The sequence below is a fragment of the Rattus rattus genome, chromosome 5, assembly GCF_011064425.1.
Source record: "Rattus rattus isolate New Zealand chromosome 5, Rrattus_CSIRO_v1, whole genome shotgun sequence".
Lineage (NCBI taxonomy): Eukaryota > Metazoa > Chordata > Mammalia > Rodentia > Muridae > Rattus > Rattus rattus.
The window spans coordinates 124,126,436-124,151,233 of NC_046158.1; the positions used below are offsets into that span (position 1 = coordinate 124,126,436).

The 24,798-nt window shown below is 43.7% G+C and overlaps 1 protein-coding gene across 1 annotated transcript in view; it reads right to left on the reverse strand.

Moving 5' to 3' along the window:
* Dzank1 (double zinc ribbon and ankyrin repeat domains 1) overlaps positions 1-24,798 on the reverse strand; it is a 47,964-nt gene that overhangs the window by 4,657 nt on the left and 18,509 nt on the right. Inside the window, 12 exon segments of the mRNA XM_032904331.1 lie at positions 102-182; positions 2,800-2,900; positions 3,495-3,591; positions 4,569-4,643; positions 5,746-5,849; positions 9,342-9,549; positions 10,726-10,890; positions 12,049-12,171; positions 18,959-19,051; positions 20,138-20,251; positions 22,094-22,211; positions 23,732-23,817. Of these exon segments, the coding sequence (XP_032760222.1) occupies positions 102-182; positions 2,800-2,900; positions 3,495-3,591; positions 4,569-4,643; positions 5,746-5,849; positions 9,342-9,549; positions 10,726-10,890; positions 12,049-12,171; positions 18,959-19,051; positions 20,138-20,251; positions 22,094-22,211; positions 23,732-23,817 (1,365 nt within the window).

The following is a 24,798-nucleotide window of genomic DNA, read 5'->3' on the forward strand; positions in this document are numbered from 1 at the left end:
CCTCACTAGTCATTTACCCCAGTTGCATAGAGTTTAGTTAACAGGCAGCAGGCACAGACCAGGCTCCTCTCTGCACAGAGGCCCGTTCTGATGGCACTCACTTCATCTAGCAGCTGTTCCAGCACAGACAGTCTTCCTTTCCCTGTGGACCCAACTTCCTCCAGCAGGAGTCTGTTTTCAGGCTGCAGGATGACAGATTGTGGTCATCTTCGTCTCCTTTGTGTATTTGTGTTGTTCAGTCCCAGCCCTAACACTCAAGGCAGAATCCCCCGATCTCCCTCCCTCTCCCAGCTTAGCAGCCACATTCTCTGTTGAATCACATGACTGGATGAGTGCCGAGGGTGTGTGTGTGTGTGTGCGTGTGTGTGTGTGTGTGTGTTTCTCTCGAGTGTTTCTGGGTGTCTACTGTCTTCCATATGCAGCAGTCCTGACATCTCTCTGTAACTAACATGTGTCACATGTAACCTGTGCTCAGCTAAGCTTGGCTGTGGTAAGGACACTGTGTTGACATTGTTTTATATAACCAAGGTCAAGGAGGCTCCTGAGAGGCCTCACAACACCTGAGAAGCTTTGCTAACCTTGTAGTGAACATTTCTAGGAAGAGCGGCTGGGGGGAAACCTGGAGCCTCCTCTGCAGGCTTTCTAAAGTGCCCACGGCCAGGCCTCTATGGTGGACCATAAGGCACCCAAGAAACGGAACCAACAGAGCCTACCTCTAAAAGACAAAACACTGTCATTTGTCCAGAGACATGTGAAGAATTTCTTTTATGTTTTCAAATGCTAGGAAATTCAGTTATATGTCTTTAACATCGTTTTTTATATATAAAAGATTTCAAACACTAAAAGCCTGAAGGAAGTCAGCCAAACACACTGCTTTAGTATGCTTCTGTCACTGGATCCTGCTCTTTTTGAAAGTGTTGACAAAACCTAATGCCCCTGCCTTCCTGGGTTGCTAAGCCTTTCAGAAGATACGGGGTTCAGGCTACATTACCCCTCGTTTGCTACTCCACCTCTCTGGTGACTTTCTTAGAACAAAGTCCTGTATCCAAATCAGAGAAACCCCAGCATGGGTCTTGGGTATGGTACCCAGTCACAGTGAATCCTGTACTTTACGGGGGAAATGTATTGAACACCAAATGTTTTGAGCTCTAGGGCCACATCTGAATGTTCTGAAATAATCACTACAGGGCTGGGGCCGGGAAGTACAGTTAAGAAAGTCAAGGCACACAGCAGCAGCAGATTTGGGCACACGCAGACTAAGGAGATGTGGTCTCTAAAATGATAAGCTGTTAACTTAAGGAACTCTATACTTCTCTTATACTTATTTCAAACTCAGGGAAGGTGGAGAGCACGAACAATCATAAACGATCACAACATTTCCCAAATTTACTAGTGCCTGTGAGGCCCATGTTACAGGAGTGGCATGCAAATGCAGAAGACCAAACAACCAACCAACAAACAAAAACCCCAAACAAAAAAAAAAAAACAAAAGAAAACCCACAAAAAACAAAGAAAGCCACAAGAAAAACAACAACAACCCCCAGTCCCTGCCTTCAGAGCAGCTGAGGTACAAGCAAGGAGGCTGGTACATGCCACTGTGGAGGCCCAAGAGCCTGGCCAAGCCCAGGGAGGAAGGACACATTACACATGCCCCTCTCCATGTCTGGCTCGCTGCTCCTCACAGGTCTCTGTGCTGCAGCCAACGAGGGCCAGTGACAGGAAATGTGGGGAAGGCAGTGGGGGCACCCTCTTCACACTTTCTCCAAAGCCTCCTTTGGGATTATTCATGGTATATATTTAAAAAACAACCAACCTTACAGCTTTAGGAAATCCTGAAGTGATTTCGAGGATTCCCAAGATGACTAAAGTAGATGAGAGCAAAGCAAGAGCAAACGCACAGGAGCACATCACACCACTAAGACCCGTGCACCAGAGGAAAGACCATCTACATTGGCAGCCAGGAGACCCTAATGCTTCTCCTGCCTCCTGCCAAGTAACTCTGGAATCCTGTTGTGGTGCTTTGAGTGAGTGGTCCCCATAGGCTCCTATGTTTAAATGCTTGGTCCCCAGTCAGTGGAACTGTTTGGGAAGGTTAGGAGGTGTGACACTTGTTGAAGTGAATGTGTCACTGGGAGTGTGCTTTTAGGTTTTAAAAGCCCATGCCAGGCCCAGTTCTCCCTCTCTGCCTGTGGGTCAGGATGTAGTTCCCAGCTAATGGTTCAGTGTCTGTCTGCATGCCATCATGCTTCCTGCCAAGAATGATAATGGATTAATAACCCTTTGAAACGTTAAGCAAGCCAACAATTAAACTCTTTCTTTTATAAGTTGCCTTGCTCATGGAATATCTTCACAGCAGTAGAACGGTAACAAGTAAAACCATCTATAACCACCCATCTACACAGGGACTTCAACTCACACACCTGTTCATGCGCGGCACTTACACTGGACAACCCAGGCCAGGCACCAGTCCTGATCCAACTAGCCCTACATTAATTTATGCAGTGACTAGACAGTGACATGTCTTCATGTATTTAGCCAAATCAAACAAAACAGAGATTGATAAGTACTCAGAACCAGAACCCCAGAAAAAACAGATGATGCAGGAAATTGAGGAGATGAGTTTAAAATAGTTCTAGTTTACCACTCTGAGAAATTTTAAAGGATTATGCCTCCACAAAATAAATGATACTGTTATTTAAGAGGAGGAGAAAATGAGAAAGCATTCTATTACAAAATGTTCAAATAAACGTCAAAGCGATAGGCTGCAAAGGAGCTATAGAAACCAAGAAGGTCACTTACTGTGAGTGGCTCTGGGTTTGCAAGGAAGCTTTTGGCCTTGGGATTCTTTATTTTCTTGATACTTTCGGGGGTGTCTGAGATGCTCTGGCTGTAGGCACTGACTGAAATGACAAAGATTTGGGAACCAAAATGATCATTATTTCCTGAATGCAAGGAGGCCTTCAAAAGTCACAAAGATAAAACAGATTTTCTAGAAAGTTTTTATTAAACCTGTCAGGAAGGACTACTGACCACCCCAACCAGGAACCGGAAAATGAGTGAGGGAGGGAAAAGAAGGGATTTTAATTTTTAGGTTAAAAAGCACATGTACACCCTCTCCAGCTAAAGCAAATAAACTTCCCATTAAAGACTTGAAAAGTCACACCCCGGCTCAGTGGTTAAGAGCACTGACTGTTCTTCCAGAGGTTCTGAGTTCAATTCCCAGCAACCACATGGTGGCTCGCAACCATCTGTAATGGGATCTGATGCTCTCTTTTGGTGTGTCTGAAGAGAGTGACAGTATACTCACATACATAAAATAAACAAATCTTTTAAAAAAAAAAGTCATACCCCAACCAACTCCAGAAAAGCCAGAGAAATAAACTTCCTTAAACATGTTGAGCTTTGTGACTTGGCATCAAGTTTATACAAGTTTCAATCCTTGCCTAGTTGTCCTTGGCTAATTACTGAAAAGTCACCAGAAGTGTATAACTCACCCAAGCTGGACCTGCTGCCATACAGCCCATTCCCACCTTCGGTGACACTGCTCAGAAAGTGGTCACTAAGATTCATCGACTTGTTGAGGTACAGGTTCTGGCCAATGAAAACATTTCAAGCATTACTAATAGAGAATGATCACTGCTAGCCTGTGCTCCTCAGGAGGGACCCTTCGCCTCACTCACAGGCCTGAGGCCAGGAACCTCATGCACAGTAGGCAGCCAGTCTACTACTGAGTTATATCCTGTGGGTGCTGCCTACTTTTAGTTTTGAGACAGTGTCTCACAAAGTTGTCCCAGAACTCTAAACTCACTCCAGCCTTTACCTTAACATCCTCCTGCCTCAGCCTTCCAACTGGGTTATTTTGTATGAAACAAATAAGTTTAGATGAACACCAGTAAACATTTTTGCTAGTCTTTTTCCAAGTTTGATGTATCCCAGACACAATCACTTCAGTGAGTTCTAAATGGCCCAGAGGAGTACCAGAGCAAGGGCGGATGGCAACTCTGGTTCCTACCAAATCCTTCTGTGCCATTTAATGGGCCTCTTTGATGGTAAGCACAAGTATTTATTTAATCCTATGGAATTCCTTTTGAAAGTCATGTGTGATGGTTTGAAAGAAAATGACCCACATAGGACCATTAGGAGCTGTGGCCCTTTTGGAGTAGATATGGTCTTATCAGAGGAAGTGGTCCCTGGGTGTGGGCTTTGAGGTCTCAGATGCTCAAGTCATGCCCAGCGTGGCAGTCACTTCCTGCTGCCTATGGGTCCAGATGCAGAACTCTTAGCTCCTTCTCCAGTATTATGTCGCAAACATGTCACCATGCTTCCAGTCATGACGATAATGGACTAAATCTCTGAACTGTAAGCCAGCCCCAGTCAAATGCTCTCCTTTATAAGAGTTGCTGTAGTCATGGCGTCTCTTCACAACAATAAAACCCTAATTAAGACACCAAGCTTCGTACTATTTGAAACTTTCCTTTCTAGTCATTACACAGAAGCATTTATGTAAACTATAAGCCAGAATTCACCAGTCCAATCAGATCACGAGTAACTTGTAATGGATTACAGACCTTGTTTGAGACTTGAATATAGTTCAGCCTGATGCTAACTTCATAGCCATCTTCGTGGACAGTAGCAGAGATAAGCTTTAAAAAGAAATTTTAAGATATTCTCAATTGTGGAGTGGAACTCAATACCTAGGAATTCTGAGATGTCAAACTCTATATTTAATAAAATATTTACCACAGAAGATGAATTAGATCGCAACAAAGAGAAATAACTAGGTGAGAAAAATAGAAAACTAAGAACAAAATAGCACAGCTAAACCAACTGATCTGTAATCCTAATTAGAAATGAGCAAAATACTTCAACCAAGGACACAGACTCTCAGACTGAATAAGGAAACAAATTTATATCGTTTATAATAAACTTCCTTCAGTCAACTATATGGCTTTGTCATTACTTTTGAAAATATATCCTGGTGAGTGGGTGGGGAGGCAGCTCTACATGCAATAAAGGAACTTCACAAGTAAACAGCTTTTTCTGTACGCTGTGGAACAACTTTAAACAGGGGCAGCTAATGCTCTGATGATTAATTCGATGGTAAAGGTTCTTTAGGTCTTTCAAGGCAAGAGTTCTCTACTGCAAATGCTATCAAAATTGTTTATTAATGAAGCTGAGCAGTACTTGAAAACAAGACAGGTTCAGTGCTGGACTGTTTTGTGACAGAAGAGCTGATGGTCTGATTTGAAAGGAAGAGTTCTAGTCTGTGACAAACAGGAAGAGTTCTTCCATTGAACTTCTCTTAGTAATGATTTTTGGGCCAAAGAAAAGGCATGTGGCTTGGAACCTGCATGCTCCTTACAACCTAAATGCCCAAGATGCAGCAGTGCAGTCTGGAGCAGCTTGCCGACTTCTCTGGGCCACGGATACACAGGTAATCTAGTAAAACTTGCTATGGATATCTATAGAGTTAAAACCAGGCAATGCAACACAACACAACACAAAACAAAACCTCTTCAATTTTGTGCCATTAAAAACCACCACTATAGGGGTTGGGGATTTTATGTTGGGTGTCCATATCCGAAAAAAAAAAAAAAAAAAAAAAAAAAAACCACCACTTATCTGTCCATACAGGAGACAGGAGAAGGGTGGAAGGCAGAGAAGGCAGAGAAGGCACACTTAGCGAGCAGGCTTAGGAAGACCTGCTTTCAGGGATGCTCTGGGCAGAGGCCTCATCTTACCCACCTTTCCCATCCTGGGTTCTGCAATCAAGGCCCGGAATTCAGGGTTGTTCTGAGCATAGGACCTGAGGTGAGCAGAGATGTGATCCAACTGTTTTCTCCAGTAGCCTAAGAAAGGAGAGAGACCCAAGCATGGGTAAGTCTTCCATATTTAAGAAAGACAGACGTGAGTGTGGAACACACATTATCAGGTCATTTTCCTGGGCCGTCCATGTTGGTTTTCCACACAGATCCTCAAGTGCACACTACAGTAAGCTCCACAACCACCCCAGCTATGAGACATGATTATCACAGGTTACAGCATTTCAGCATTTCATGGACTACTGCATGCCAAGCCCTTTCTTCTTATGTTATTCTATCTTACATATAAACCATGCTGTCTTAAATGTGTGGGTTTGATGGTCTACATGGGGACTTGAATGCATTTGGATCAGAAGTCAGAGCAGTTCCGTGAGCCCAGTTGTTTGCTTCTCATGTGTGGGAGAAAGACACAGTGGCTTCCGCCTTTCTGCCCAGGATGCAGAGCCTCACCGTGGGGAAACGGATTGGGGTGGGGTCTCAGCTAAGACGGCAGAACCAGTTAGCACTAGCAGGGTAACCGCTTTTCTACCCTCCTGCTAACCGGGGTCACTCAAACGGCTTAGTCCTTGTTGGAACAGGGTACCCCTTTTCTTCTTAAGCAGATTCTCTTTCATCCAGGAACACAGGAGTAATCTCTTTACTTGGTGCTAACTTTCTAGAGAGCACACTGACGTCCATCCTTCTTAAGGCTTAAGACAAGAACTGTCAGGGTATCGCCTATCATGTTCCACTGGCCAGCAAGTGACCAGGCCATCTAGATTCCAAGAGAGAGGAAACAGCCTCTCCCTTTTGAGGACAGGAGGGATATTAGGAATCATTCTGGAAATGGCTGCACACAATCTCCCTTAGGACTAATGCTATACTCAAGTCGGTAAGAGTCGATCAAATTGTAGATGAGTTCTAACTCCTAGCATGGAAACTTACGGCACAAGAGTGGAGCTGGGATACTTCTATCATGGCAGCCTGAGGAGCTTGGTGCTCCCTTTCCCCAGAGAAACCAGTTTAGAAAGCATCGAGCGGCTGGAGAAGTTGCTCAGTGATTACAGTGCATGCTCTTGCAGGGGACACAGGTTTGATTCCCAGTACTCACATGGTGGCTCACAGTCATCTTTAGCTTTAGTTTCAGGGGGTCTGATGTGTTCATTGACCTCCATGGGCAGACACCAAACATATATACAATGCAGATACATATATGCAGGCAAAACATTCATACATACAAAATAAATAAATCTAAAAATAATGATTTAAATTCTCTGGAGGTGTTTCTTAAGACATCAGTACATGGATGAAAAGAATGTACAGAAACTCAGAAGAGTCAGTGGGTGGTGTCTGACTCATGATCCACTTTCTCTACCTCCTTTTGCCTAATATGATGGAAACTCCACTCCAGATAAGTACAGTCAGAAACACAGTCCTGTCCATCTTAGTTCTAAGTTCCACTTCAGTATCTCCTCAGAATAAACAGGACTTCCATATTCTCCTCCTGCCACAACTGCTTATTCCACAGCCTGAGTCCTCAGCAAGCACGGTCAAGGGACTTCTCCCTGTCCCGTCATTACTCACAGGCTGAAGGCTCTATGCTGATGTCATGTATTGTTGATACTGGGTACCCAGATCACCTGTTCTTGACTCACTTATCAAAGGTCCCTTTTGAGAGAGGTGGAAATAGAAAACTAAATATGATTGCTGTTATCCTTGGGTTATTCTGAGAGAAAAGTACCATTGTCTCCGCCCAAGGGAGAAAGAAGGCCAGAAATCAGAGTTTGGAAGCTCTTCCCAAAGCAACTGACTTCATTGTAACTGACTGGGAAAATTCACGCTCAGAACAATGGAGAGGATGTGTGGTTGTTTGAATCGGTTTGACCCCATAGACTCATGTGTTTGAATGCTTGGTCCATATGGAGTGGCACTATTAGGAGGTGCCTTGTTGGAAGACGTGTGTCACTGTATGGGTGGCCTTAGAGGTCATGTATGCTCAATCTTGTCCCAGTGTGGCACACAGTCTCCTTCTGCTTGTGCATCAAGACATAGAGCTCTCAGCTCCTTTAGCACCATGTCTGCCTGCATACTGTCATGCTTCCTGCCACGATGATAGTAAGCCTCTCCCAATTAAATGTTTTCCTTTCAAGAGTTGCTTTGGTCATAGTGTCTCTTCAGAGCAATGAAACTCTAAGACAGGATAATTAGAGGCAAATTTAAGGTACTGAGTATTTACCTCAGTGGTAGAGGGTTTACCTTACATGCACAAGGCCCTCAGTTCAATACCAAAGAAGGAAGAGGGGGCAGTTACACTGCTGATAAATTTACTGCAGATAACAGCTAAATCATAGGCTGGCCACTTTACACAGAACCAGGACAGTAATCAGGTAATAAGAGTTCTTCTGAAGTCGGAAAATTATTTAAGTGCCCCCGACCTGAGAAAATGCTGCTGTAAAAGATTCCACATTTAATTGGGTCAGTCTGTCCAAGGATTGATGACCTAGAACATGGTGGGAACAGCAGAGCAATGACCTAACAGTATGCTGGCTCAATGGCTGGGAGTGGTCACGGGAAGGAGGCAAGGAGCCTTGCCCAAACCGCAAAACCTCCATCGACCTAGGATGATGGAGTGCAGGCCAGAGGGGTGCTCCCCCGTGAGCTGCATCACACATCGGGGTGAACTGAAGTTCCCTAGAAAGGAGGAGCCAGCTGCTGACAGACAGTGTGCAAACGGCAGTGAAAGGCAGCGAGGGGGAACTAGCCGGGACTTGAAAGAACCAATTATTAAAAATCCCCAGTTTCAACAAAAAATTATGAAATGTGAAATCAAAGAGGAAAGTTCAGGTAAAACATAAGAAAAAAGAAAGGTGAGAAAACCTGCCTGTGACAGCGACTGCACACTGAGGCTTTAACAAAACTTCCCAGGAGCCATTAGAAACATGCTCAGATGTTCTGCATCATCTCTGTAGTACACACACACACACGCACACATCCTCTCTCTGGGACACTATGTGAAAGGAACCTGTTACAAGGGCCAGAGAAATGTCAGGAAGAGGCAAGCCCGCGGACGGGCAGATCAGTGGCTGTCAGCAGTCTGGCACTTGGGAGAAGGGATGTGGAAGGTGACCATCTGAAGAGCACAGGCTTACTCCTGAGGTGCTGATGTGTTCTGCAGACTGTGACATCATTAGCGTGCTTGATGTCATTCAATCGCACGCTTACGCATCGTTAAAATGGTGAGCTTTATACCATGTGAATTTTAAACACTAGAAAGCCGCCATGGCAAGTGATAATGAGCACACTGACTCAGCAGCAGAAGCCCGTGTGTGCCATGACACTGACGGACTAGGCAGCAGGCTAGGAGTTAAAGTACTGGGGGAGAAAAGTTTAAGGAAAGGCTACTGTTCTTACAGAAAGTGGCCTGAACAAAGAAAAGGAACATACCCTCAGTCCATGAAAATAAACCTAAAAAGAAGAAAACATGGGAGGTTCTGTCAGAGAGAGGGCTTTCTCCCACCAGAGGCAAGCGCCTCCACTCACCTCTTCCCGGGCTGACAGCCGTGAGGACCGGCCTGTGGTCACTCATCTTCTCCTGCCTCTGCCTGTGAGAAGCCGCCTCCAGTTCCTTCTTTGCCAGGAGCTTGCCAGATGGGTAGAACAGGCCAGAGGTCTGTGTGCCCATGTCCTTCTTAGACCCAGTGGCAGGTGTGGGCAAAGGGACATTTAGGGACTGCCAGGCAGATCGGGGCTATGAGCAAGGGAGACAATAACTTAAAGATTAGAGTATAATTTAATTAAATTCATCTACACTCAGAAAATATAATTTAAATCAGAATAAAAACTCCTAAAAACATTATTTGAACTAAAAGTTTTGTTGACTGCTGCTGCTGCTGGTGGTGGTGGTGGTGGTGGTGACGACAGTGGTGAAGATATTCTCCCTCATCTTCCTTGCTCCTATCTTTCCCAGCAAGACTTAGCATGATCCATGAAGGCAGTCCACTCCCCCTGGCTGTCCCCATTTCAGCCAATTAGTGATGCTTCTATCCTGCCTGGGACCTGGGAGACTTCTACCCTCTCAGTTCTGTAGTTCAATTGAATACACTCTTGACTATGTAAACATTCAACTGCTGAGAACCAATTTCTTTGATGGATCCAAGAAAATCACCATGGAAGGCTGTGTAGGCTGCCTGATGTCACCACAATTAAAGAGGCACTGTTCACACGACAGACAATGTGTGTTTGTGTATTTATTAAGTTAAATTTCCTGGTAGAGGAGAAGAAAATGTCTAAGAATGAACTATAAACAATTTTTAGCAGACGGCAAACAGTCTAAGAAAGAACACCTTTTTTTCACTTAAACTGTGGTGTGAGTGGGCCCCAGCAGGTGCACAAATATGACTGAGTTAAGATGGCGTGTGTCCTTCACAAGTGCATGCACTCTCTCCCTTTCTCAGGAAAGAGAAGGTGAGTCTGAAGCACTGTGCGGCTTAGAGAATCTGTAAAAGCTAACGGGAAAACGGTCAGCCCTGTGTGTGCTGACAGGCAGGGAGAGATCTTCCACACTTGATGTAACTTTTCTAAAACAGCAGAGCAGGGAGGAAATTTCTCAGAATCATTCTGCAGAGAGAGTTACTTCTTTCCGGGTCACTACATCCACTGCCTCATGCTATTAGACCCGAATCTCTGTCAGAGCAATGCAATTTCAGTTTTCAGTTTCTTGATTTTTTTTTTTTTTTTGAAGACAAGGTTTTACTTTCTACCCTAGGCTAGATTTGAACTTGTGCAAATATATAACTTTTGAAGAAATCATTCAAACATTTAAAACCTACAAAGTCCACATGCAAGGTCTACATGTTTTGGCCCTGTTCTCCTGGGCTGATTCACAGGGCACACAGTCAGACTACACCTGAGCAGCAGTTCTTACCTCAGGAAATGGGCGAGGCCCCCCAGCGACTATGGCCAAGCTGTTGTTCATTCTAAATCTTGTTATAGACTTCACGTAAATACCACAGGAGCCACAGAATCGGGCAGTCAGATGATTGCTGGCCCCACATTTTGGGCAGACAGAGTGGCTAGCAGAAATGCCAAGCTAGAGAACAGAAAATATATGTATGATTTAGACTATGTAAACTATTCTCACACCATACCATTTCTAGCCATCAAAGTAGCATAGGCTCCTGCCTGCTGACCCAACAGCTCTACCTCTAGACTCCCTCCTACACACAGACAAGCACTTAAAGAAATATATCCCAGGCTGTCTTTCACAGTATTTTAGGTACTTAAAAATTACTTCTTAAATTTATTTTATGTTTGTGTGTGTGTGTGTGTGTGTGTGTGTGTGTGTGTGTGCTACAGCACCTGAGTAGAGGTCAGGGGACAACTCTGGAGAGTTGGTTGACACGCAACATGGATGACAAACATCGAAATCAGGACGTCAGGCTTGGTGGAAAGTGCTCCCACCCACTGAGCCATCTTTCCAGCTTGGTAGTGTCAGTCTAGAGGAAATAACTGGGAACAACCTTAGTGGGCAGCAATGGGGGATATCACCTAAACAGGCCATGATGAGTGCACACAGTCTACAGTATAGACAATGAAATGCAACTATAGAAAGAAAGCAGGAAGAGGAACTAGCGGAGTACATCGCCAGGTGGAAAGACTGGGTCAGTAAGCTGCAGCCCACTGGGGAACTGAGAGAACACCTGGTTCCTCAGCGGCAGGACTGCTTCTGAGCAGAGATGTGGGCCGACATGAAGAAGATGGCCATTCACTGTAAGGCTTTTGTTACTCAAATGTTACATCAGATAAACATAGATAATGTGAATGTTTTGATTAAAAATTAGGCAACTCCATTTACAAAAGAAATTCCAGTGGTCAATAAATGAGTAGAGAGGTTTAACCCCCAAATATGCAAACCAAATGGCAGTGAGAGGAGCTTCTCAGGTCCAACATACTAAGCTATTTCCATCTTCAAAGCTTGATGCAGAAACCATAGGAAGTGTTTCTTGTAAGGTCATAGGGAGACTGGGCAGATGGAGTGCCCAGCACAAAAAGGCTGTTGTAGTGTGGTTGTCTTGTTTTGTTTTGTATCTCAGGACAGGGCTTCTCTGTGTAGCTCTGACTGTCCTGGAACTGCTCTGTAGGCCAGACTGGCCTCAAACTCACAGGGATCTGCCTGTTTTGGCCTCCTGAGTGCTAGGATTAAAGGTGCCCACCACCACCTGGTGAGGCTCAGTCTTAAAGTGCCTACCACGGCTCCACACCAGTCACAGAAGGATGCTTCCCAGAGGTTCTGGCAGCCACATCTGGAGCAGGAAATGGTCTCCCCATTTCGAGTGGGCGGACGAGGGACTTCATCTCCGTTGCACAGCCACTGCTGAACAAAGCAGCGTTGACAGGCAGTCAGAACTGTGTTCTCCAGTTCCCACGCCATCCAAAGGAAGGAGTAAAGCCTAAAAGTGACAGAAACTACAACTACCCCCACCCACCTTTTTTGACAAAAGGAAAAAAAGACTCATTTATGTTTGCTTGTTTGAGACAGGATCTCTCAACATCATCCTGGCTGTCCTGGAACTTGATACATAGACCAGGATGGTCTCAAATTCACAGAGATTCTCCTTCTTCTATCTCCCAAGTGCTGGGATTAAAGGTGTGTATCACTAAGGCTAGCCCATCTCAGTAATTTTTAGGTTCATATTTGTGGTGATTTGAATGTGTTTGGCTATAGGGAGTGGTACTGTTAGGAGGTATAATGTTGGAGGAAGGAAATGTGTCACTGTGGGGTGGGCTTCGAAGCTCTGCCCAGGGCAGAAGAGTCAGTTTTCTCCCAGCTGCCATCAGGTCAAGATGCTGATCTCTCAGCTCCTCCTGCACCTGTCTGCCTGGAAGCTGCCATGCTCCCTCCTTGATGATAATGGACTAAACCTCTGAACCTGTAAGTCAGCCCCAACTAAAGGTTGTCCTTTATAGGGTTGCCTTGATCGTGATGTCTGTTCATAGCAATGGAAACTATAACTAGGACAATATTCCTTCCTGGAAACCACAGGAAGTTGATGAAAATGGTGCCGTCTATTGTCTGTATTCCTCTGTATCGCTGATATCTCAGGCTGAGCAAGCCAACTCTTGATTAATAGGACATCACTGATAAACCAAGCTGGGCCATGCAGGGCCATGACTGAGGCTTAGCTTCTACCCTTTGCCCTAATGAAACATTGCTTTATTTTCCATTCTGGGCATGGAAATGGTAGTGTAAGTAAAGAGCCACTTTTAATCTATCTAGTAAGACCACATTTGAGGCTGGAAAGATGATTTAGTAGTTAGAGAGAACATGCCACTCTGTCAGAGGATCCTGGCTCAATTCCCAGCATTGGGAATTTGGTAGTTTGCAATTGTCTGTAACTGTAACTCCAGTTCTAGAGGATCTGACACTTTCTTCTGAGGACACAAGACACACAAATAGCACACAGAAATACACGCAGACAAAACACCCATATACATAAATCATAAAATTAAAAACAATAAGAGCACATCTGTACTTCATGCTGTAGGATCTGCAGATCCAGAGTGAGTAGTCCAGCATATACACAGGGCCAGCTGCTAACACACAGTGAGTAGTCCAGCATACACACAGGGCCAGCTGCTAACAGACAGTGAGTAGTCCAGCGTACACACAGGGCCGGCTGCTAACAGACAGTGAGTAGTCCAGCATACACACAGGGCCGGCTGCTAACAGCTTGTTTGTTTGAGCTAGCCTTTAACACAGGCATCTCTAGATGGCTCTCTGGGGAGGATGTACACTACATCACCGAGGGTATATGAACTGTTACTATAGTGACAATAGTGAGGGAAGCGATATGGGGAGAAACTCCAACACCATGAACCTCAGAGGCAAGGCTGCCGCCTGACCAGAGACAACCTTTGCAATGGCTTGTGTCTTTCCTCAGATTCCTTGTTAAGTGTGCCAGCTGGGGATGGAATGGGGAAGGCAGACTGTGCGATGGTAGTTCCCTGGCTTCCCAGATTGCCGTATCTCTAAATAAAGAACAGTTTCATGACTCAGTTCCTGCCTCTGGTCCCTGGCTCCAGTATTCCTAGTTACAGAAGGAATTCTTTTATCATGAAGAGAAAAAAGGGTTGTTTCTTGAGTATTTCTGACACTGTTAGATAGGCCTGGGTTAGTGTCTTGGCTTCTGTTCCTTATTCACAAGTGTGTAATGTGATAATAGTAAAAGTGGCAGTTCTGTGACTAGATTCAGGCACTGATCTACAACCTTATGTCTGATTGTATAGCCTGTTGTCTAAGATTCCAGAGTCCTGTTGCTTTAACAGCATCCTCACAGGTCTGTAGCGGGTTTGGGATGGTCAATGTCAAGTGAATATGAAGGAATGCTCGGCATAGGGTCAGTCCTACACCTCAAGTGTCTGTCTCTCTGGCCTTTCTATTAGGTGTTGACTCTAATTCTACATTACACCCCACTTATGCAATACCAGTGATCCTGGCATCTAGGTATCAAATAGTTACTGAATCAATGAATAACAGATCCAATTAATAACCAAATACATGGTACTGCCACATATTCCATATGTAATATTAAATATATGGACAACAAAGACATTTTTCTAAGGACAATTTTCTCTCAAAGATGGTTAATTTAGTTAACTGTATTTGCCCAGCTGAACCCTGTTAAACTCAGGAGTACTTTGTTATCCAAAAACAGAACTTTTTTTCTCTATAGAAAGGGTTCCTATCAGTCCATAACATGGGGAACTGAGGAAGGAGAGAGGTCACATCAGCCCATAACACAGGGAGCTGAGGAAGGAATATTTCTACGTTCATTAACGTAGTGTCTGTGCAATCAGAGACAGGCTCTTTGGGATAATCCAAAAGGCACAATTCTTTGAAAACTTTTGCTTCAGATCTTACATTTCGATTATCCTAATATTATTTTTTCTTTTTAAACAGAAAGATTTCTTTTTATTTTATGTGTGTAAGTTTTTCTATATGTATGTATGTGTGCCATGTGCATGCCTTGTGCCAGAGGATGTCAGAAGAGGGCACTGGATTCCCTGCAACTGAAATCACGGATGGTTGTGAGCCACCATGTGGGTCTTGACACTGAAACCGGGTTGTCTGCAGGAGCAGTAAATGCTCCCAACTACTGAGCCACTAAATTAAATTTTGACAGAGATTTTGCCAATATGGGGTTTTAAACACAAAGTCTTCACATTTTTTCATTGAGAATTGTGGAGGTTTGAATATGCTTGGGCTAGGGAGTGGCACTATCAGGACGTGTGGCCTTGTTGGAGGAAGTGTGTCATTGTGGGGGTGGACGTTGAGACCCTCCTCCTAGCAGTCTTCTCCTGTTTGCATTTGGAACAAGATGTAGAACTCTCATCTACAGCACCATGTTTGCCTGCACACGGCCAGGCTTCCCACTATGATGACAATGGACTGAATGAACCTTAGACCAGGTAAGCCAGCCCCAATTAAATGCTGTCCTTTATAAGAGTTGTCTTGGTCATGTGTCTCTCTCTCATCAGCAATGGAAACCCTAAGACAAAGATTAAAGTTCAAGTTTTTTAACGTTACTTTAAGGAAATAAAAATTGTCTTACCCTATCCTATCAATGTTGCTAAACAAAGACATGAAGCTATCACATTGAACACGCACTGCTACTTTCTGCCATTTCTATAAATGCTATCATCCGAACATCTAAATCCTCATAAGCCATTTGGATGCAATTGTGTCTTTAAAAACACTCAACTTTGGGGTCCTGGAGACTCGGTTTAGCAGTTAAGAGCATAGTTGCTTTTGCAGAAGACCAGGTTTGATTCTCAGCATGCACACGGTGGCTCGCAGTTATCTGTACCTCCAATTCCAGGACACTCAACGATCTCTTCTGAAATTCATGGTCATCAGACATGCATATGGTACACATGCATGCAGGCAAGACACTCATATATGTAAAATAAAATAAATACATCTAATTTTTTTAAAATGTTTATATGGCTCCTGAACAGTTCTGTTGACAGATGAAAACCAGAAATGGACGAATCATGTCATTGGCAGTTAACATAATTGATTTAAATGTTACTTTTGATAAGAAGTCCAGAAAAGGAAAGGAAAGGATTGGAGGAGGAAAGAAGGAAGGATAGCCTCAAACTCATAATCCTCCTGCTTCAGCTTTCCAAGCACTGGGATTATAGAAGTGTGACACCACAGTCAGAGTTTCATGTGTCCCATGGTGGCTTCAGATTGAGAATGACCTTAACCTTCAGACGATCCTGCCTCCACCTCCTAATGCTCATGGGCGTGTGCCAGTCCACACAGTTTATGGGCGCTAAAACTCAAACTCAGAGCCCAGGAATAAGCACACAGTTTATCAGATGAGCTATCTCTAGCCTAACCTTAAATCTTTTGATGAGACATTTTCTTGATTCTGTTGGAACGTTCACTCCGAGAAGATTTTCATAAATACCATCATTTTCTTCTGTTATGTTATGGTTTCCTAACCTCACTATCCTTTTCTCACGGGAAATGACAGTGCAATTTCATGATGACAAAATGATAAAAATCTGAGCTCACACCACCAGACAGCTACAAATACAAGATTCCCCCAATTTATAACTGATTTGATTTGGGAATAATATGTGGATGTTCTAGTCAATTTTGCCAGTCTCATTAGCCTTTTTCCACAGTTAATTCTGAAAATTCAGCTATGTAGCAGGGATAGTTTTTTAAACCTACACGGGTTTTCCTTTAGGTGGCAATGAAGTAAGTGCACAGCTATAAAACCTGCTCCTAATGCATGAAGGCTCTGGAGAGTGGACGAGTGCACACACATAGGAGGTGAGTTATGCAATTTAGTTCCAGTCTTAGCCTTCGGTCTGGGGCTAAGAGCACAGAACAGAACACACGCCAAGTGGGAGGCAAAAGGCAGTATTTTTGGCAGGGGGTGAGGAGAATCAGAAAACTAAAGCTGAATGCAAGCACTCTTTTTGCCCTTCCTTTTCTTGAACTGTTTAAGGCAGAGGTTATAACATCCTTACAAGGTATGCAATGTATAGGTGCAGAATATGTGTACCTATAGTTGGAAGGAAGAGGTCAGGGGATCTGACCTATCTAATGGCTTTCTTTCATTACTACTTTAATATGCCTAACAAAAAAACATCATGCAAATACTAGGATCTGAATCACATGTGGAGGCATTTAATACATTTTAATTAATAAGAATAATTTATATAGTGGGGTGGACGGATAGCTCTGAAGTAAAAAGCACTGACTGCGGGCTGGAGAGATGGCTCAGTGGTTAAGAGCACTGACTGCTCTTCCAGAGGTCCTGAATCTGTAGACTGCTTTGGAAACTGTTCTTTAATTCTTCTGATGCCTGAGCACGGGATAGCCTTCCACTTATTCCGGTCTTAAGTTTCATTTTCTTTCTTTCTTCTCTTTCATTTTTTGAGACAGTCTTGCTGTGTAGCCAAGGCTGGCATGGGCTTAGAGGCTTGGTACCATGCTCAGATTCTCTATTTCTTTTATTGCTGCTTTAAACTTTTTTTTTTAATGTTTATGTCTAATTATTTACTACCACTTCTTCAAAACTTACTAGAACATTAAAACAAAAAAACAAAACAAAAACAAAAGCAAACAAACAGGAAACCCAGCAGTGCATGTATGTGCACACATCCTAAATAGAAAATGTGAAGGAAAAAAAAAAGCCAGGCATAGTGACATATACCTTTAATCCCACTTAGTCAGGAAGCTGAGGCAGACAGGTCTTTGTGAGTTTGGTCAACAGAGTGAGTTTCAGGCCAGCCAGGGTTATATAATGAGACCCTGTCTTAAAAAAAAAAAAAATGTAAACCAGTGAGCAAATAAGTAAAAAGAAATTTGAAAAAAAGAGGATCAAATTAAAATCAAGGCAATAAAATAATAAAAAGCAAAATAAAAACTGGGATGTAAAATGTGAAGACTTAAAAAGACCCCAAAGTTCACACATCTCTGGCCTGCTGGGAGGATGGGACAAGGGCACCCATACTATCAAGATTAGAGAAGCGTCTACCCACAGACCTCTGAGGAGTAAAAGGTGACGCCATAAGGTATCATGTACGACTGTTGGAAAGGAGTGATTAAATGTATGAGACACCTGCCTAGGTGGAAAACATGAAACTGAAGGCAGAAAGAAATGGAAAGGCATCCCATGTTCAGGTATCAGAATTACCACAGATTAACACGTCTGCAGTGGAGGTCAGAATAATTTTGGGCGTCAACTCTCTCCTACTGTCAAGTCCATGGAATTCAGGTTGACGAGCTTCTGTGGCAAGTAGTTTCATCTGCTGGGTCATCTTGCAGCCCTATTTTGTGTTTCATAATGGTCTTTCTCCTCTCACTGTATGTCTACTTCTCCACTAACATCAACTGCTGGGGGCCGTGCAGGAGGAAGACAGGGCAGCTTTAGAACTCCTGGAATGTGGTCTACTGGTTAACACAACTGAGATGGGTGTGCCTCAGGGAGGCAGAGCCAGAGGACCACGTGTCCTGAGGACTTCATGCTCTTAAGGAGTTTCTGTCTGCTTGTTGCCCTCCCAGTCAACTCATCCCTCATAACCTATGTGATGTGTGGAAACTCTAAGGGGGTTTCCAGCCCCTCTCTGTAAGGTATCATTGGCATTTACAATGATAAAGACCGATCTTTTCCAAGTATTATTACTGCTTAGAGCAGATTAATGAGTCAACAACCACCCTTGAAAGAACTTAGAGATGTGCTGGTTTTTTACCCATACTCTTTGTAACCGTTCACTTGAAGAAAAACAGGATGAAATCACATTGTACTTTTTATATTGACTTAAATATTTTTCTGGAATATATAAGCTATGAGAGAAAAAATAAAGTTGTTGGAGCTTCCTGGAGCCTTTCTTCAGCTACCAAGGGTGTGTGTGTGTGTGTGTGTGTGTGTGTGTGTGTGTGTGTGTGTGTGTGTGTGTTCACTTTCACCCTTTTCTCTGGTTCTAGATATGTAAGTTTTGCTCTCAGAGAAAAGTCTGCTGAGTGATTACACCAACTTCAGGCTTCATCAGTATACCTGACCTGTCAAAGCTACTTTCAGCAAACAAAACTTAGAGGCCACCAAAAATAGGCCACTCACATGTAGTCCACCTACCTCTTGTGTTGGAGGCAGGGTCCCCTCACAGGTGACACAGTACCTCAGATGAGCAGGATTCCCAGTGCCACAGGTGCGACAGATCACCCTCTCCTTGACAACAGGGAATTACAAAGAGAATGAGCAATGGCAGGGTGGAGATGCTCCACAGTCCTGGTGGTCAACTACTGGTGCTACAGCCCCAGTCAGGAATGCTACACTGGTCTGGGGAATATTGAAAACATTACCATTGTTTGGCCTACAGTGTAAAGAGAAAGACTTGAGACCAAGTCTGGGTGGGGGCTCCTCCAGCTTGGATTTATAAGTCTGTTGGGTCCCAAGACTTTATGCTAATTAGGAATTTAGGTTTGTTCTGTAGGTTCTAATTTACAAAGAATTTGAAGGAGTGACTGTCAGAAGAAAATATTAATGCAGCTTCCCAAGTTAACTCACAAGATAAGATGCAACATAGAAATAGAGATGATAAAACTAGATAGAGCTAGAAATGAGGAGGGAGGAGATGGGGGTGGGAAGCTGTATCTGTTAATAAGATTAGTGCAGGGCTGGAGAGATGGCTCAGTGGTTAAGAGCACTGACTGGTCTTCCTGGGGTCTTGAGTTCAAATCCCAGCAACTACATGGTGGCTCATAACCATCTGTAATAGGATCTGATGCCCTCTTCTGGTGTGTGTGAAGACAGCTACAGTGTACCCACATACATAAAAAAAAAAAAGATTAGTACAATTAAGGAGAAACCTCATGTTTTGCAGTTTGCCTTGGAACATTGGAAAATGTATACAGGGTAAGACCCCACCCATGGAAGGCTGCAGTTGCAAAATGCAAATTGATTGGAATGAACTGCACAACTGCTTATGTCAGTGCTCTGCAGGTTCAGTCACCAAGGAGCACAGAGGCAACTGTGGCAGTAGGGCCAGAGTTTATTTGGAGATGGCAGCAGACTTGTCTTGCAGCCATAAAAGATGCAATTTGTTTGGGGGAATATGCATAGGCTTCTCCCTCACAGATTCTACTGGCAGTCATGTATCTGGACTAGTCTGCCTTTCTAACATCAGAATGGGTTTGTCTACAACACATTAGTTTCTATCATTAGTCCACTGCATCGGCTGAAGACAGACATAATTATCCAAACATTACTTTCTGCATATCTCGTTCACATTTCCAGAGAATCACACTCCCTTACCTTCAAGTAGAGGCTGGCCTGTGGCCGCAGCTGTGGAGCAAGAGGAGCTTCGCACACCACACAGATGGGGGTGTTCATGGGAACCATACTGCCACACTCTGCACACAGGCCCATCTGATCAAAGGAAAAGGTCAGGTTTGCTGTGGGAAGCCAAGGCTGACAGGACTTAGCTCCCGTGGCTGGATTTGCTTTTGCAAACAGTTGAATTAATTTCCTTTCCTATTACTTTATTCCTATTATTTATTTTTTTTTAGTGTGAGAATCTGTCTACTCTAGAATGTGAACCATAAGCCAAAGGTGAGCAACAGACTGAGGCCTCCCAGGAAATGTCCATCTGCACAAGAGTACAGGTTCTTCCAGGCTACTCTCCTGCTCCTGCTCGTGCTCTGGGTTGGGGCTCCTCCAGCTCAGGGCAGGATGAGAACAGCTGCACTGCTGCGGCTGCCACTATAGGAGTTGGCCATATTGGAAACATTGTTAAGATGACCTGGGATCCCATATACATACAGCCACCAAACAGGACACTATTGCTGATGCCAAGAATGCATGCCGACAGGAGCCTGATACAGCTGTCTCCTGAGAGGCTCTGCCAGAGCATGACCAATACAGAGGTGGATGCTCACAGCCAACCATTGAACTGAGAACAGGGTCCCCATTGGAGGAGTTAGAGAAAGGATTGAAAGAGCTGGAGGGGTTTGCAACCCCATAAGAACAACAACACTAACTAACCAGAGCTCCCAGGGACTAAACCACTACCCAAGGAGTACACATGGGCAGGCCCATGGCTCCAGCTGCATGTGTAGCAGAGGGTGGCCTTGTTGGGCACCAATGGGAGGAGAAGCCCTGGTCCTGCCCAGGCTCCACCCTCCAGTGTAAAGGAATGTCAGGGTGGGGAGGCGGGAAGGGGTGGGTTGATGGGGTGGGGGAGCACCCTCATTGAAGAAAGGGAAGGGGGTATGTTATGGGGGTTTGTGTATGGGAAACCAGGAAAGGGGATAACATTTGAAATGTAAATAAAAAATATCCAATAAAATATTTATTAATTAATTAAGTGCCCAGGGAAAGTTGCTTGTTTTTATTATGTCATGAGTAGATTCTTTTGTTTTTATTATGATTTCTATTTTAACTTTTGAAAACAGTGTGTGTGTGTGTGTGTGTGTGTGTGTGTGTGTGTGTGTGTGTGTGTGTGTTGGGGATAGAGAGCATTGGGAGTGATGTAGGTGTAATGCTCATGTATGAAGTTCTCAAACATATTAAAATGTGTGTGTGTACGTGTGTGTGCAGGTGCACATGTATGTACAGGTTTGTATGTGTGGAGGTCAGTAGATAACTTTAGGTTTCATCATCAGGAATGCTGTCTGTCTCCTTTGAGATGGGGTTTCTTGTTGGCCTGCAGCTCACCAATTATGCTAGGCCTGGAGCCTCCTGGCTAGGCAGGGAGCTAGTTGTTGAGGACTGAACCCAGGTCTTGTGCTTGCAAGTCAAGCAGCACTTCACTGAGTGGATGCTCTGCCCGCCCGATGCCCAGAATGTTAACAGGTAATCTGACTGCAGTGTCTCAGTACATTCTCAGCGCCCAAGCATCCACGCATCTGTACTCGCATGTGTAGGTAAAGGAAAGCTCAATATGAGCAGAAGCTTAGGCAACCTTGAGGACTGTCTTAAGGTTTATATTCTGTCCAGTCCACAGTTATCTCAGTGAAGCCTTACTAGCTCAAGGTACTTGAAAACAGTTTCAGGCAAATCTTCTCCCATTAAAACAGTGAGATTTTAGTCTGTTTTTCAGTGTGTCTTCTCCAAGGCCACACAGAGGAAATCCTTGGCAAGATATCAATGTGTTCTAAATTCTTTCAATGAGGGTTTCCGCTTGTGGCTCATGTGACAGGCCCTTGTCACAGATACGTATACAGGTCACATAAACCAGAAATAAGTGTTTTCAGACATTCTGCAGCTTACCTGAGCCCCTTCTGGGGGTGGAAGACGATAGCCAAATATGGGTGGGACAGGAGCACCACATTCTTGACAGAAGCGAGCAAAAGGATCAGATGGACGGGAAGCCAGACAGTGGGCACACCTACAATGAAACAGGTTTCCATTACTCCATAACTGCCTACACTAATAATCATATATATCCAATGAATGGTGGAGGGTGCATTAGCTCCTGGCCCTCCTAGGACTACTGCTGGTGAAAGGTTTGTTGTGGGGACAGTGTTATCAGTGATGTACCTTTGGAGCAGTAGCCCACGCTTATGCAAGCAAACCTAATTAAAGCACACAAGCATGCATACATGTACACACACATGACATCAAAGAGGGAAATTCTTGAAAATGTGTGTGTGTAAAAGATTATATTATTAATTATGAGGGAAATATAGATTAGAATCACAACGATATATCACTACAATCTCACTAGAATGTCAAAAATTATGAAACGTTGGAATTCTCTATCACTGGTGAGGTGAAAATAAGTGGTATCCCTCCTTTGGAAACAACTGGATATGACCCAGTCATTCTCCTTCAAGATATCTACCATAAATGACATGGAAGCTGACGTACACATAGTAACTCGTATATATATATATATATATATGCTCACATTACTTTTTTAGTTTAGCCAAATACTGGGAGGAGCATGTGCCCTCACGATTAATGGATAAGCAAACTATGTGTGCCCATTCAATAGAAGTTGCAATATACAAAATGCCTTTTATTAAAGGAAACAGATATTTGATGTCAGCAACATGTATGATTCACAAAAACAATTATGCTGAATCAATAGAGCCTGGAGTGAGGAAAGAGTGCATGCTGATTTATTACATACATTACGTATGGGATCAATGCAAACCAAGCCAGAGGGACAAGCAGCAGCTCAACAGCCCTGGCTGGGGCAGGATAGAGGCTGCAGTGTCGGGATGAGCTTGTTCATCCTGGGAGTGTAGTGTTAGTTTCACACACGTGTCAATCACACTCTTCACAGATATGCACTTCAGTGCATGTCAGCCTCGTTTTTCTTTTCAAGTATTTTCTATTTTAAATTTTTATTTTCTGCATATGAATGTTTTGCCTGCAATACAAACCCATGCCTACAGAGGCGTTGGATCCCCTGGAAGTAGAATTGTTGACAGTTGTGAGCCAACCTGTGGGTGCTGGGGATTAAACCCAGGTCCTTCAGAAGAGCAGCAAGTGCCTTAACCACTGAGCCATCTCTCCAGTCCTGGCTTCTTTTTCCCAATTATGTATTTTTAAAACTCTAAAAAGTGTCTAGGCATGGTAAATACCAACACGCAGGAGTCTGAGGCAGAAGATTGTTTAAAGTTTGAAGCCAACCTGGATGGCATAGCAAGCGCTAGGCCAGGATGACATGGCAAGTCCCTGTCATAACAAATCTAATTTTTAAACCAGGAATGAGCAAAGGCAGTGTTATATTTCACTTTTTTTTTCTTTTTTCTTTTTTTCGGAGCTGGGGACCGAACCCAGGGCTAGGCAAGCGCTCTACCACTGAGCTAAACCCCCAACCCCTATATTTTACTTTTAATCTCATAGACCAAGTGTAACTTGGAAGGGTCTAAGACAGATAGAGAAGGTGATACATACTTCAGGAAGTCTGTCTCCCTCTGGATCCTCATGACCTCAGTGCTCGTCAGACTCTTCTGGCCAGTTATGTGTGCAAATCCGGGGGACTAAAATGGAGAGCACAGACAGAGACAGTGACACACATACAGTCTGGCTATGGGACAGGAGAAGTCCATTCAAAATCCATCTACCAACATTCATGTTTTAAAACTATCACAGGGAAAAGTCTTTGTACTTATTACTCTGAAATCAACAAAATAATTCATTAAGTGCTTTCTACTCATAAGCAAATGTGTATATTTTATTTATAACAAAAGTTTAAAAAGAAGATATCAGAATTTACTATTAGACAGATCATATTTTAGAATTGGAAGACTTAAGTTGGTATCCATTTGTCTTAAGGATAATATTTCTAGAAAACTCAAAAAGACTCATTTATACAAATAGTGTATTTGAATTAATTTTCTATTTGGTACAGAGAGGTCAAAAAACAAGATATTACGTGGTCCCTGTCCCTAAAGCACACTCCTCATACCTGTACAAAATAATTGAAATCTATGGACCTAGCAAGATAACAGACGTGTGCTGTGTGCCATGGGAATCTTGAAGAGGGGATATTCACACTAGGAGAAGGGATCCTGAAAGTGGCAACAACCCAGACAGGCATGGGAAATGAGAGGAAGGTGTGTAAAGTAGACAGGAAACAAAAGGAACCCACAGTAAGGAAACACACTGGTACCATGGCAGGGCAGTGCATGGCGGGTCCATCCTGGGATGCATATGGCCTACTGTGGACTATAGGATGGGACAGAAAGGATGCCCAAAAAAGAAAGATGAAGGAGAGAAGTTAGCCATGCTACTACTGATGGTAAAACACACTGGCATACAGCAGCCATTATCCTTGACATTCACAGTAACAACACTATGAGTTGTGCTATGCCATGCCCATTTTATTATATTTTTGTAATGTTATTTTGAGACAGGGTCTTGCTATGTTGGCCACGTTTTGCTCCTGCCTCAGCCTCCTGAAGCCAATGATTAAAGAAGTAAACCACCACACTGAGCACGTAACATCTTATTTGGATAAA